Here is a 16025-nt window from a genome sequence, read left to right as displayed (position 1 = left end):
GGCCCATTTAGCAAGGGATGCCTTGCAACAGCACAGAGAGCTATGTTACAACTGTGATGCTCAGAGACATACACAGATAATTTTGGAGCCTGGACCTAAAGGCCTTTGGAGGCTCCCCTCCCCTGCAAATTAAGCATCATCATGCTCGGCCAGGCAACTACACCACCCGGGACAGACTAAAGAGGATTTGGGGGGTCCAGGGGCAGTGGAGGCCCTGGACTTCAGCCTGGAAGTCCAGGGGTAAGCGCGCCTCTGGCTATGCTAGGGAGACCCAAACTCCAGGACAAAACTACAAGTTACTTTAATAGAATTTTTGAATTCCATGATTAAACTTTCATTTTATTTATTTACTGACATTTATATCCCACTTTTGCTCCAAAGGAGCCCATGTAATAACATACATGGTTATTACGTATTATCTTCACAAAAACCCTGTGAGGCAGGTTAGGCTTAAATGTTAGTAACTGTTCCAGAGCCACCCAGGGAGTTTCATGGATGAGTGGAGATTTGTATCTGGGTCTCCCCCGTCCCAGCCCAGCATTCTAACTAGAACCCCACACTAGCTCTCTGGCCACATCTCTTTCTTTATCAACAGCAGCCATTGGGGAGCATTCCAGTCTGAGAGGGGTGCATCAACCCTTCTCCCCTTGCCGTTTTCCTGCCAAAACCTACACCCCTGATACCACTGTTTCTATTTGCAGCATGTTTTCGGGGGGGTCTGTGTGGATCAGGGAAACCTCCTTCTCCTGTGCCTGGGCCCCAAGCTAGATTGGGACCCTGTACAGCTGTTTTTCAAAAAGACATGTGACCAGTCCTGACTATGCCATTCAAGAATGTTATTGATTAGGGATGTGCAAATTGATTGAGGTACAAATCGATTTGTACTCAAATCCAGCTGATTTGGGTGATTTGGAGACAAAACAAATCACCCCTGTGGTCCATTGACTAGATTTGGGTACAAATTGAATTGTGCCTAATTCGATTTGAATTGATTCGAGATTCGGATCCCTCATATCAATTTCCCCAGATTCCCAGCTTTCGTTTTTTTTAAAAAAGCTAAGCTCTAGCCCTTGTAGAAGTGGAGTTATGGAACAAAATGTGTAGTTATTCTAAATTCTTTGGTGTATAATAACTTTCCCTCAATTAAGCCCTATGAAGATTCATTACACACTTTCATTTCTTCTTTTCATTTTGACTATCTTTTCGACAGTGCCAACTGTCAAGTGCCATGTGCCAACTACACCCCACTCCCACCCACAAGGCAGTGGGGTACTACTCAGTTAATGTTCTAGGGGTTTTTTCAAGTGTTTAAGCTCTTTGGTGTCTATAACCTTTCTTCATAATGAATCCCTATGAGGATTCATTACATACCAAAGAGTCTAAACACCTCAGAAATGAAGGTGTGTAATGAAGACACTAAAGAATTGAAACACTTCAAAAATACCTAAAAAATAAACTGAGTACCCCACTGTGTGGGTGTGAGGGGAGTGTAGTTGACACATTGCAGTTGACAGTTGGCACTGTCCAAAAAATGAAGAACAGAAGAAAGGAAGACATATAATGAATGCTCATAGGGATTCATTATGAAGAAAAGTTATTAGACACCAAAGAATTTAAACATTTCAATATTCCTAAAAATTAAAATGAGTACCCCACTGCCTTGCAGGTGGTGAGGGGGTGGTGGTTACAGAAGAAATGAAGTTGTGCAATGAATCCTCATAGGGATTCATTAAGAATCCAAACACTTGAAAAATAATGACTGCACATTTTGCTCCATAACTCCACTTCTACAAGGGCTAGAGCTTAGCTTCTTTCTTTCTTTCTTTCTTTCTTTTTTTAATGAAAGCTGGGGATCCGTGTTAGGATATGGCAACTTCAAATCCCCATTGTTTCCTATGGTGGAAATGTTCAAAATCAGTAAAAACTTAAAAGAAAATCATTAAAAATCAACCAAGTGTCCCACTGCCTTGAAATTTGGGTGGTAGGTGGCAACCATGGGGACCTACCCACCACCAACATTTGGTGCCCCCAGGGCCTTGTTAAGTGGCCCAGATCAGTCTGAATCCAAATCAAAGCAAAGCAAATACAAATTGAATCTGGGGTGATTTGGAGGGGGTAGATTTGGATACAAAACAAATCAGGGGTGATTTGTTTTGGGCAAAAATTGAATTTAAAAAAATCAATTTGTGCACATCCCTACTATTGATGTAATGTATAGTTTGGATCTCATACAAGAATTGCAGGCAGAAGAGATGCGAAAAGCCCATCTTCCCTGGCACACACAAAATAATCAGTTATCTTCCCACTGCTCCTTCCCCAATCTTTGCAGTTTGTGTCAGGATCAAATACAAAGCAATTGGTAGAAACAAACTAATATGCTTTTCATAATTAGAAAGCATTTTGGATAATATGCATACGATATTGCCAAACTTCAGGGATCTGGGATAAGGAAATCCTAAAGCGGTACCACACCAAATTAGCATCAGAAAGACGTAACAAATATATGGTACCAGGTTGCACTTTACATCAGATAAATAAGACTCTAAGGGACAGGCTTCAGAAACCTCAACTCTAGAGTTGCCATTACTAATGCAGAAGCCAAAATAACCAATTTTTGCCTCCTTGTGAAATTAAAGGTAAAGGTAAAGTGCCGTCAAGTTGATTTTGACTCCTGGAGCCTACAGAGCCCTCTGGTTTTCTTTTGGTAGAACAGAGGAAAGGTTTGCCATTGCCTCCTCCCACACAGTATGAGATGATGCTTTTCAGCACCTTCCTATATCACTGCTGGCCAATATAGGTGTTTCCCATAGTCTGGGCAACATACCAGCAGGGATTCAAACTGGCAACCTTCTGCTTTTTAGTCAAGCATTTTCCCGCTGCACCACTTAAGGTGACCTTGTGAAATTAGCTCACTTTAAAAATAAAGTGTGCCGTTGAGTTGGTGTCGACTCCTGGCGACTAGAGAGCCCTGTGGTTGTCTTTGGTTGAATACAGGAGGAGTTTACCATTGCCAACTCCCATGCAGCATGAGATGATGCCTTTCAAGATCTTCCTGTACCACTACTGACCAATATAGGTGTTTCCCATAGTCTGGGAAACATACCCGTGGGGATTCAAACTGGCAACCTCTGGCTTGCTAGTCAAGTCATCTCCCCACTATAAAAATGCGTTCATCAATATAAGCTCAGACTTCATGAATCTGTTTATATATAATGTTGATTATTATATGCTGCTTTTAATTTTTTGTGGTCTCACATTTGTACTGGTGTTTATGTACATTATCACAGTGTCACAAGCACAATAGCCCTCTTAAGACATGCAAAGAAAGAAAGAAAGAAAAAAGGGAAGGGAAGGGAAGGGAAGGGAAGGGAAGGGTGTCTTGGTCTGGCACTGATGCACCAAGAAGCCTCCTGCCATGGTGCTCTCCACACATACAGCATCTGTCTGAAGAGGCACACTAGCCTTCCGATTACAGAAACAATGGCTTCTGCAAACAAACTCCATGGACATGGAGAACATGAGTAGAGAGATATTTCTCATGCATCAGCACTAGGGTGGGGCTTCCAGGCCTGCTCTCAGGACATTGTACAAGAGTACAGAAGTCCCCCCCCCACCTTTTTTTTTGGCATGTCTTTAGAGGCTTTTACCTATTATAGGTATAAAAACTGCTATCAATCTTCAGTAATACCAGAATTTCACATGTTGTAGCTTGTCCAAACTGGTGACAAAAATGTACTGAACACCTTGCAGCATGTATGATTTATTTATGACTTAATGTGTTATGTGTTTTTATTCTATGTTTCAAACTTCTGTTGTGAGCCACCAAGAGAAAAACGTTTTATGGGGCAGCTAACAAATAAAGTTTTTATTGTTGTTGCTGCTGCTGCTATTGTTACTATTAGTATTATTATTACTATGTATGCAGAGGTAGCTGTATGGTTCTCTGGACTGTAGCCTTAATTCTAGCAGGATTTAGATGTTTAGATACCAAAATTAAAGAAAGCAGCTCTTCCAGCAATCGTATCCAAAACCACAGGAAAAGGCTGTAAGGAATAGTTTTTGCTAAAGCATCTGCTAGTTCATTGTTCAAGTTGCACTGGATACACATTGAAAACTCTATGTATATTTTTGTTGGAGAAAAGTTTTAATGCGAAAAACATCTTACATTCTTAAGTAAGGTTAGAAGAAGTTCATGTCATGTGATGCCTAGTAAGGCAGAAATGCTCTTTGTCAACTTACTATCCTACATAACAAACAAACTTCTAGTGTTACATATTTAACTGTCCAGGGAAGATCAGAGGTCACTGGTATGCTAAAGTGTTAAAACCATTGCTTGAAATGAATTTCACATCAGGGGATAATTGTTATGGTGCTTTATTTCAAGGATATTGGATGAAGCCTACTTAAATTTATAGGTCAGCTCATAAAAATTTAAGACCGTGTTAACAAAGAAAAACATTAATATTTTACGACGGGGAGAGGTCACTTTTCAGCACAGAATGCTGGACTGGAAACACAAGTGAGGCTGTATATTATTTATATGCAATAGTCATCATTTGCATAGGATTTGCATGAGTGCCAGACTGCAGCTGCTGCTGTTGAACAAATTGTCATCCTAGAACACTTGGACAATTTCTGACGGGATAGTTAACAAATCTGAGGAAGTCTGAAAGTTGCAGTCACTTCAGAAAGAATCTTTTAGGCATTCTCTATTCCTCAAGGCTCAGCAGTAAGTGGGGTGGTGGTGGGGTATTCCAAAATATATACGGTGACATTTTTCACAAGGAAATTCTTCACACATTTGGGGCTCTTCAGTTTAGAAAAAGAACTGGGGGGTGGGGAGCATGACAAATGTTTGAAAGATTATGCGTAATGTGGAGAACATGGCTAGAGATCACTTTTTCTTCTTCTGCTTTAACACTAGAACTCAGTGTCACCCGGTGAAAATGATTGGCAGCAGATTCAGGACAGACAAAAGGAGGGGCTTCTTCATACAGCACATAATTAAGTTTAATTATTTAAACACTAAGCTTACAAGGCTTTACAAAAGGGATTAAGCAAGCTATGGATCATCTGGGGAGGAGAGCGGATCTTGTGGTAGTGAGCATGAATTGTGCCCTTTGCTAAGAAGGGTCCACCTTGGTTTGCATTTGAATGGGAGACTACATGTGAGCACTTTAAGATATTCCCCTTAAGGGATGGGGCTATCACCCTGCTTGCAGGCAGAAGGTCCCAAGTTCAATCCCTGGCATTTCCAGCTAGGCCTGGGAAAGACTCCTGCCTGCAACTTGGGAGAACCACTGCCAGTCAGTGCTGAATACTGAGCTGGATGGACCAATGGTCTGACTCCGTATAAAGCAGCTTCCTGTTTCTCACACTATGGGAAACACCTATATCAGGCAGCAGTGATATAGAAAGATGCTGAAAGGCATCATCTCATACTGCGTGGGAGATGGCAATGGTAAACCCCTCGTGTATTCTACCAAAGACAACCACATACATGGCTCTGTGGTCGTGAGGAGTCGACACCGACTTGGCAGCACAACTTTACTTTAGTTTACGTTCCAACTACAACCATGACAACCAAACAGAAGAAATTAACCATGACAACTAAACAGAACAGAAGCAGGATGCTGATGGGAGGCTCTTGCCTTCATGCCCTGTCTGTGGTCCTCCTGGAGACATCTGAATGTGGAAAACAGGAAGTTGGACCTGTAGTCTGGTGCAGCAGCACTCTTTTACTGTATTCTCTTTTTAGGGCGGAGGTAATTAAACCACATGTTCCAAGCACATATACATTCATCCCATAAGCTAAATCCGTTCTCATTGGACAAGTATTCCAATTAGGAATGCAAAGGCTACAGCTGACATCCATGGCTAAGCTCGGATGGATGGATGGATGGATGGATGGATGGATGGATGGATGGATAAGTAAATAAGTAAATAACACAAGTTATGAGAGCTTCTTAACATGATTTTCAAGGAACAGGCTGCATTCTGTTTGAGACTTCAGGACATCCTGACACTACATTTAAATTCGCCATGTGTCTAAGAAACACATTTCCTTTAGAATGTATTGGGATCCATTCTAACAAAGATCCTTCAAGCTGCATAAAGAGTCTAGAAGAAGACTGTTAGAAGACTAACAATTGCCTAGTATAGCCTTCATAAGAAACACATACCAGGCAGTATATAAATATGATTGATTGATTGAGTGAGTGATTAAATAAAATAAATAAATAAGAATGGAGAAGTGTTTGGTTATTATATTATCATTAGTACTTAAATTGTTATGTACTTACTGCAATCCTATGCAAGACCCATTGAATTCAGGGGGAGACTGAATATGCACAGGGTCAAGCTGCAAGCCCCCAGCCCAATATCTTTTTTTTTATTTTTTATTTTTTTGCGCTCTGGTGCTTATTTCATAATGGCCTTGAAATGGGACTGACCTACATAGTACTAATTTGTCTACACCCTGAAAGGCCTCAATGATTCAGTTGCCAGGGCTTCGCGGAGAGATATGATTTAGTGCTTGTTTTGTAGTGGTCCCCTCTTCTAGCAACATCTGATGACTCAAGTCTTTGCTTCCTTTGCAGCATACACAAACCCAAACTGTCTACAACAACCTGTTCGTATAGCTTCCTTTTGCGGGTCCGGAAACCAGGCCTGTTTCCTTTCCACATGCTACAGGAGGAAGGGCATAGCAAAGACATTTCCTGAACACACTCCTTGCCCACCCTTTCTCTGACAGCATTGGAAGAATGATGTGGAGCAAATATGATGAAAAAGATAATTCACAGTTCATGCCTTTGTAGGGCATGGTTACGAGAGGCACCGCTTACTCAGCTGGTGTCTGAATTGCAAAGAGATATCGTGATAAGGGCTAAGTGCTGGCTTTCCAAGTCAAAAAGTTAGCCAGAAGTCTCAAAAACATGAAGTCCGGTAAAGCAGACGCGTATATCCTCCTTAAACCTGGCCAGAAAAGCTGGCACAGCAGAGGCCTTCACAAACTGCACTGCATTTCTTTCTCTTTCAAATCCAGTGTTAATTAGCACCAGGGCAAGGTGCCAAAACAAAGCAGACAGGCTCGCTTTTCACGGCACTTCTTGGGCACTGCTGTCCTTTTCTGATTTTTATGCTGCCATCACTTTTCTATTCCGCTATCACCGGACATTGGCATTTCTTAACCTAGTTCATTTGCTTTCTGTGGGATAATCATATGCAATGAAGATATGCATGGCCAACATTTAAACAGGCTGCAGATCAATTAGTGGTCTTAAGTTTATCTGATTTTTATCAAAGAAGACAGAGCTGTGGGTCGATTGTCAGAGCCTGTGTCAAGATGACCTTTTCAGAGACGTCTACATTGCTGGTCCCCTGGGTAACTTGTTGTCCCCTGTTAGTCTCTGAATGACAGAAGTCTGTTCTGCTCAAGCACAAAGTATACACAGATGTCTATATTACATTCTTATAGGTTTGACAGCAACTGCATGTTGTATCTATAAACTGTCCTTTAGCAGTGACACTTCCTCAATGATGATAAGCTAATTTATGCAGCTAAATCTCCTTTGTGAAGAAATGAAAGCTAATTGAGTCATTACAAAGTAATTCAGGAAGGAATACCTTGTATAAATTGGCTTACTTTGTAAATCCTTCTCAGGTGATTTTCATGCAGCCTAAATGGTGCTAAACAGATCCCCCACCCCAATACCATTTTTTCCCCTGCTGCCACAAAACAATCAGTTGATACATGTACACTTTCTGAAACTTCAGGGTTCTCATTTGTGCTGGGGGGAGACAAACACTGAGAAGTAAAGGCAAGACAAACTAAAACAAAATACTGTCCAAGTATACAAGATACCTGAAACATTGCTAGCATTCTCGTGGCTCTGTTTCCTTGGTTCTTGAACCTTCGCTGGTGCTGGCACACTGGCAGTCTCCTCTTCTGCAGATACAAACAACATTGAATCAACACATTCATCAACAGGAATCATAATCCACAACAATTTAAAACATACAGTGAGTTATAGTAAAATTTTAGGTCATTCACACAATCAAAAACTGAGTTCTACACAGGTTTGGGAGCTGTGTGCGCTCCCAATTTTTGGTTGTGTGGAAGCAAGGTAAGAAGAAAACCTGGGTCGCTTTCCCTCCTACCTTGCTTCCACACAATTGAAAAATGGGTGTATACACAGCTCCCAAACCCAAGAAGGACACAGTTTTTGACTGTGTGAAAGACCTCTTTGTCTCTCAGATGTTAGGTACCAAGCACGTACATTGCCACGCAAAGGACTCATGTAGAATAATAGGATTTTAGAGTTGGAAGGAACCTTGGAAGTCTTCTAGTCCAATCCCCTGCTCAGTGCTAAAGTATTTTAATACTTGGATGACCCCCTCTTAAAACAACATATACTTCAGTTTTGAACCATTATGCAGTCAGACCCCATCTTAGACTTTTGACCCCCCAAAAAGTGACTCCAAGGCTGTAATCCTAAGCATATTTAATAAATAAATTCAATTGAGATTGGCTGGTCTTACTTCTGGGTAAACATGCTTAGGATTCCACTGTGTAATTATGGGATCCCTAATTGTCTATTTTCCAGTCCTAGCAACTGTCATTAATTTTTGAAAGTCCCACAAAGTTAGTTTTTCTGCATGATTTTTTACAATACCACCATTTTATTTATGTTCATCTTCACATGATGTGAGCTGTTAGCCCATCAAGAAGAGACACTGAAAACTACTGTTTCCCCCAATATAAGATACTGTTGTATGTAAATGGTTCACCACATAAGTATATAGCTGGTCAGCATAAGGTAATACATCCCTATCAAAAACTGAAACCAGACTAAATTACTCCATTTTGCATCACAGTATTGGAGCAATTTGATTCCATGGGACTGTATCCAACTCCACCCCCATAACAAATGAAATGGTGAGATCACAAGGGAGCTTCAGATCACCTGGAAAGTTTCAACATCCTGGAATATATGCAGGATCCAGGAGGACAGATAGATCGCATACCTAATTCTTGAGGAGTAAAGAATCCCCTTAAATTCTATCACACAGAAGTACAAGCTCTACTTCAAATCTAAGGATGCATTAATCATCACAACCATTTTAAGCCTCTTCTACCCGATCTCAGCTATCAGATACTATTTCAAGGCAGTGATCATTATTCGTGGATTGACCAAGGATAAACACGGATTTGGGTGTCACCAAAGTTTCATTGGCAATGGTCCTACTCACATTCTTTAAAATGTGAGCAGGGGCATAGCAAGGTTGGAATAGGCCTTGGGACATAAAGTTAAGATGGGCCCCCCTTACACTCCCACCTTCTTCAGAGAGGCATGAGAGGAAGAGCAAAGAGGAAGCTATCACCCTGCCGGGGAACCCTCCCTCCTTCAGGGGCCCAGGGACACCTGTGCCACCTTGTTCAATTGTAACTACACCCTGGAATGCAAAGATTTCTCTATAAGACAGAGTGTGGTGCTTAACACCCCACAATTTCTGCCCCACTGAAGCCAAATGTAGACTTTTGTTAGATGATACTTCAAAAGCCACAAACAGACTTAGACTAACTTTGAGATACATTTTCTAGACTCTGGTGTCATGCAGACTCAAATCATCCAGTTTTATTGACTCGGTTAGAAACTGCCGGACTTCGTCTGAAAGAGTGAGATAGTCTGATGTCAACACATAAGAAAGCCAGTAGACGAGAACTGGCTGGTATGAGCAGATCAGTGTGTGTGTGTGGGGGGGGAAGGGTAAACAAGCCTCAGGTGACCTCCTTCTCACTCCTCTGGCCCCATCCCCACTGCCTTGCTCTCCCTCACCATGCCTAGCTGTGGTGTCAACCCTTTGCCTGTGTTTGCCAGGTTGGGAAACTGGGCAAATGACCAACCTGAGCACAAAAGGTTAATGCTGAGGCCAGGCATGGCAAAGGAGAGCAAGGCAGCTGGAATGAGTGAGAACCAGGCTTCTTGACCGCCACTACCCACCACCTTGTGGTGCTTAACAAAAGCTAAATTGTATCAGAGGTCAGGCAGGTGGCAGCTGGAGAGAGGGCCTTTTCTGTGGCGACACCCTAATTATAGAACTCTGTCCCTAGACATGTTCACCAAGTACCTTCTTTGCTATATTTTAGGTACTAAGCTTAGTCTGTCCTATTCTTCTGTGCCTTTTATGGCTTTTAGTGATATGAGACCCTCTTTCATATGTTGCTTTCATCCTTGTTCTACTTGCTGGTCCCAATATTTCTTATATTCATATATTTCTTTCTTATATTGCCTCTTTGTACTGTCATCATGTATTTATAATTTATCTAGTTTTTATAATTTACTTAGGGTTTTATAAGTGAGCCACTTGAAGCCATTCGACAGAAGGTGGGGCACAAATGCCCTAAACAAATGGCTGCATACTCCTTTTAGAAACTGAACATTTAATAAAAAACATATTTATTCTAATTATGTTCAGTAGCTCCTTCAAGGTTCCGCTGCGGCCGGTCTGTTGAATCTGTATGTGGAAAATCCAGCTCGTAATTGCCATTCAGCCACACAGTTTAGTGGGTGGCCCTGGATAAGACCCCTATCTTGCAACATAATCTCCCAGGTGGGATTTTGTTAAAATAAAATGACATCATTGCATACATGGGAAATGGCTAATATGGTTTTCTATGACTGTATATGCAAAAAAGAGTACACTGAACAGCAGCAAATGGGCAAGAAAGATCTTTTCTGTATAATGTTGGGGGCACCAGGAGGCACTCTCATCCTATGGATCATGTCCCAGGATCAAAAATTCACACACCCCATTAGTTAACCATCCTTCCCTTTGGAAACTGCATTTCTAATTATGCAGCATGGCATAATCATTTATTAATATGCAGCTCACTCCAAAAACAAAGCTCTTGTTACTAGATTTTGCAGAATTCTTATCAAGGAATTCAAAGCAACAGTGCCAACAGATCTCACCAGTGCACCCTTCTCCATTACTGCAGAAAGGCAAAAATATGCAGTATTTAGCTATAACCTAGCTAAGAACACAAATCTTTCAAAAAATGCTCCAGCCTTCTTCCTCCCTCGCCCAAGGTCAGTGATCAACAATCAGTGGAAATCTTTCATATCCTCCACCCTTTTCTGAATGGTAGGATTTCATTTGTTTATATGACAGCATCAGTGTACATAGTGCTTTTTGGAGTCACACAGGTGTGCATGCACAGAAAGAGGTCTCTGTTTCAAGGAGCTTATAGTCTGGGCTTTGACAGCAGTCAGACAAGGGTAACAAAACAAAAACACGAAGAAGCTCTTGTGGCACACTGAAGACTCATATATGTATTGCGGCATAAGCTTTCATGGAGCAATCTTCAGATGCAAGAAATATCATCAGCTAGCATATGCACATATTTATGTGTGTGTATATGTGCACACACAGAGAGAGACACACAGAGATATATAATGACACACAGAGAAGATAATGAACTGCAAGAGGTACAAACTGTGTCTATGCAAAGCTCGGATGTACATAAAGGAAAGGAAAGGAAAGATCGTGCAGTCAAGTCAGTGTTGACTCTTGGCGACCACAGAGCCATGTGGTTTTCATGGTAGAATACAGGAGGGGTTTACCATTGCCATCTCCCATGCAGTATGAGATGATGCCTTTCAGCACCTTCCTTTATCGCTGCTGCCCGATATAGGTGTTTCCTAAAGCCTGGGAAGCATACCAGCGGGGATTCGAATTAACAACCTCTTGCTAGGCAAGTCATTTCCCTGCTGTGCCATTATGTGGCTCCAGATATATATACCACTAATAATAATAGTAATAATAATTATGTACTGCTTATCAATAAAAGTTCTCAGAGTGGCTTAACTAAAAAAATAAATCATAAGATGGTTAAAAAGGGCTCACAATCTAAAATAAACTCAAAGCAGAAACCAGCAACAGCCACTTGTGGGTTGCTGTGCTGGGGGTGAATTGCGCCAGTTGCTCTCCCCTGCTAAATATAAAGCGAATTGCCACTTTAAAAGGTGCCTCTTTGTTCAGTTAGCAGAGAACTATTAATTTTTTAAAAACTTTTTATAAGTATTTAAAATACTTATAAATAACTTATAAATAAGTAAAATTGACTTTACTTATAAATAACATGGCATTAATTTATAAAAATTAAAATTAATTTTACTTATAAAATAAAATAAGTACACTGACTAGAAGGAAAAATTCAGATGAGATGAGTGTAAAAATCTGAGTAGGTTTCTATAGATCACTTCTGCAACAAAGTAGGTATTCACCAAGATAGGTATCGAAGGCATGCAATTCCATCCCACCCTCCTTCAAATGCTCTGGTATTCATTACTAGATACTGTACCTACATTAGCCCTTATTAATAATAGTTAATAACTAGCACTCTACTGTGCTACATTAGTTAAGAGACACTGTGTCATGGCACAATATTAATTAATACCTCAGACAACAGTTTGTGGGTTAATATATTATGCCTAATACTTTAATAACAGTAAACAAAAACAACTGAGCTATGCAGTAAAATCCATCAAACCACACAGATGGTTGTAAGGTTTTCATTATGTGGTTTCCATAGCAATCATATTGCAAATCTGGAAGCTTCTTGCAAATATAAGCAGCTTGTATTTACATGCCTTTCACTGCACCATAGAACTCTTCAACATGTGAACTTATTATTCCAATCACACACAATTAGAAGGATCAAGGGATAAATTTTGATCAGTCAAGATTACTTGACTGCAATCTACAGGGTTGGTTTGCTTTTAAACTTATTTTTGTAAGAAATATGTATTTGTCAATAATTTCATGACTGAATGAATTCTGAGAATATTTGCCATTACATCTAGCAGGACAAGGAAATGCCAAAAAAAGAAAAGAAAAGATTGTTAGATTTAAAATAAATAACAAACCATGCAAGGCATTTCACTAATGAAGAATAAAGAAGTAATCAGTGTTTTTAGGATTTTTATGGGGAGTTTTGCCAGCAACATTATTTATTGATTTATTACATTTCTATACCGCCCAAAACTTGCATCTCTGGGTGGTTTACAATGAAATGTTAATAGACTTCAGCCTGATCTCAAAACTTCTCCTTTCGGGTTATTTTTTTTTAAAAATTGGATATTAGCCTACATTTTAGGGATGTGCGGACCGGTCCGGCAGACCAGTCCGGGGGTTCGGGGTTGAACCAAACCCGCCACCCCGGTTCCGTCGGACCGGAAGCAGACCACCGGGTCTGGTCCAGCCGGTCCGTGAATTTTCTTTATTTATTTTTTAAAATTAAAGTATATTTAAAATACTTTAGCCCCTTCGGGGGGGCTTGCTGAGGCTGCGGGGGGGGGGTGTCCACGCGGGGTCCCTCTCCCCCCACCGGCCATCCTTATCACCGCCGTGGCCCGCCGTGGCTGGGTAATTGACCATTTTTTGCCCTTTCGGGCCTCCGTATGAGTGTGCAGCCGCCACGCATGCGCCAATGCCCTCTGCGAGGCCGTGGCCAGTGCCCTCTGTGAGGCCTTGAACCGAACCAAGCTCGCTGGTTCCATGCACACCCCTACTACATTTCCAAAGGCTTATGTGGATAACATTTTAAAATAAGTAATCAACCTACCAAAACAGGCTATAAAATCTGCTCTTAAAAGATTCCCCTCCCCTATCCCAGCCATTAATGCTTGTCCAAATGAGAAGGGTTTTAGGAGCTGAAGTTCAGTTGTTAAGAGGACAGAACAGGAAGTGTAACAGACTAGTATTTCATTTCCCCCTGTTAATGACTTTAGTGGCTCAAGCATTTCCCTCCACAGTAAGGTGTACAGTGTCCAAGTCCAGAGCCAGCTCACAAATTTTGCTGCATATACGCTGATGTCAAGTTCAGGAGTAGCTTAGAATGTTTCTTTACATACTCTTGTCATGCAGTTTTGTCACATGGATGGCACTTGCACAAACCCCATCTCCAGCTAACTGTAGTGACTGAAAGGAACTCTAATAATAGTTCTACCTTCCAACTGGCCTATGAAAAGATGATACAAGTATAAATGCTTTCAAATAACACAAAAAGTGACCCAATAAAAACACATCATGAATATGTTTTGTGACCAGTGTCTGGGGCCAAAACAGCAACAGCTATCCTATACCTATGTTTAAGAGTTTCATCTTACTTAATTTTTAAGTAACAATTCTCAGGAATCAAACACACTGAATGGTTCCACCTTCCTAATTTTAAACCAAACAAATTCAGAAATTAATATCCTTTCTCTAATCAAAACATTATCAATCCAAAGGTATAGCTTAAAACAACAGTTAGAATTCGTTCTCATTGTTATTCTTGCTTTAGGGAGAAATTGACCAAAGAGAAGGAGCAACAAAATATGTTTTGATGCTTTTAAATTTAAGACTGGGATCCTTTCTGGACTTGCACACAATCACAAATGATTCACTTGGACGCCCAAACTGTAAGATGAACTCAAGAACAACACCCAAAGGGCCTGGTAGGGGGAAACCAGTCAGCCTTAATTGACCTGATACAATTATTTCTGGAACAAGTTTTATGACACATCAAATCACAAAACACAGAGCAAGATCGTGATCTGTCTGCCAAGCAACTAACTTCGGCATCATCTTTACTTTAGGTAGTACTTTATCTATCTCTTGAACAGCTTAGGTTGGACCCTTCTGCGTCATGACACAGAAGTGGAGCCAGAAAGTTCCTCTTTCTAATTCAGTGTAAACTCATTCTTCCAGTTATGGAAGCATAGGTTCACAATGCCTTTCTTTCTACAATTCTCTATATAAACTTCTATATAATTTCATCCCCCCTAACTATATTGTCTGTATGGCATTGCTCTTGTACATCCCAACAGGTATTCCTTCATTCCCAACAGGTATTCCTAAATTTCTCCTTTATGCTATGTCCACATAATATAATCACTGTAGCCGGGTATTCCACACAGCTGCTTTCCATATCTGGAACTCCTTTCCCTCTGCAGCAGCTAAAACCTCAAAACGTCTGGAGAGGATGCAACACCTTTCTATTACAAATAATTGCTCTTTTTAAAGGGTGTGTGTGTGTGTGTGTGTGTGTGTGTGTGTGTGTGTGTGTGTGTGTGTAGTACAACAAGATATAGTAATAGTACAAGAAGATATAAATCTAAACACACACAAACACACACTTGTGATAACACACTTGGCAGCCAGACTGGGACATCCTGAAGGGACCATATAACACCAATTATAAAAGAGCTGCACTGGCAACTGATATGTTTCTGAGCAAAATATGAAGTGCTGGTTATTACCTACAACTCTCTTAACAGCTTGGGTCCACGGTACTTTAAGTGGTGCAGTGGGGAAATGCTTGACTAACAAAAAGAAGGTTGCCAGTTCAAATCCCTGCTGGTACTATATTGGGCAGCAGCGATACAGGAAGATGCTGAAAGGCGTCATCTCATACTGTGCGGGAGATGGCAATGGTAACCCCCTTCTGTATTCTACCAAAGAAAACCACAGGGCTCTGTGGTCGCCAGGAGTTGTAATCGACTTGACAGCACACTTTACTTTACTTAAGAGAGCTCCTTCTTTGTCATGAACCCTGTCGCCTATTAAGACAGTCTGGAGAGGTCCGGTAACAGTTGCCACCAGCTTATTTGGTGGCAACTCAGGACAGGGCCTTCTATGTGGCTGCCCCAGGGCTTTGGAATATGCTCCCTGTCAAAACAAGAGCATCTTCATCTCTGTTTGCTTTGAAGCACAAGGCACACCTGTTTCTCAGGTTTTTAACTGAAATTAATTTTAAACTGTTTAATTGTTTTTATCCAAAGAATTTTTTTTAACTTTTTCATTCTGTGAAATTGTTTAAATTGTTTTATATTTGTTGTGTTTTAAATTGTGTACACTGCCTAGAGATACACACAGTAGATGCTATATATAAACAAACCAACAAACAATCTCTCTGACTTCTATAGTCAAAGGGAGAGGTAGGAAAAGGACCATGTGGAAGAATAAAGGAGGAAACA

At 40.8% G+C, this 16025-nt stretch overlaps 1 protein-coding gene across 1 annotated transcript in view; it reads right to left on the bottom strand.

The window, feature by feature from the left end:
• SKAP2 (src kinase associated phosphoprotein 2) overlaps positions 1-16025 on the bottom strand; it is a 170659-nt gene that overhangs the window by 29543 nt on the left and 125091 nt on the right. The window contains exon 10 of the mRNA XM_053263889.1: positions 7865-7948. Within this exon, the coding sequence (XP_053119864.1) occupies positions 7865-7948 (84 nt within the window). The remainder of the gene's footprint in view (positions 1-7864; positions 7949-16025) is intronic.

Source organism: Hemicordylus capensis, chromosome 6, assembly GCF_027244095.1.
Source record: "Hemicordylus capensis ecotype Gifberg chromosome 6, rHemCap1.1.pri, whole genome shotgun sequence".
Taxonomy (NCBI): Eukaryota; Metazoa; Chordata; class Lepidosauria; order Squamata; family Cordylidae; genus Hemicordylus; species Hemicordylus capensis.
This window is presented reverse-complemented; position numbering and strand designations above follow the sequence as displayed.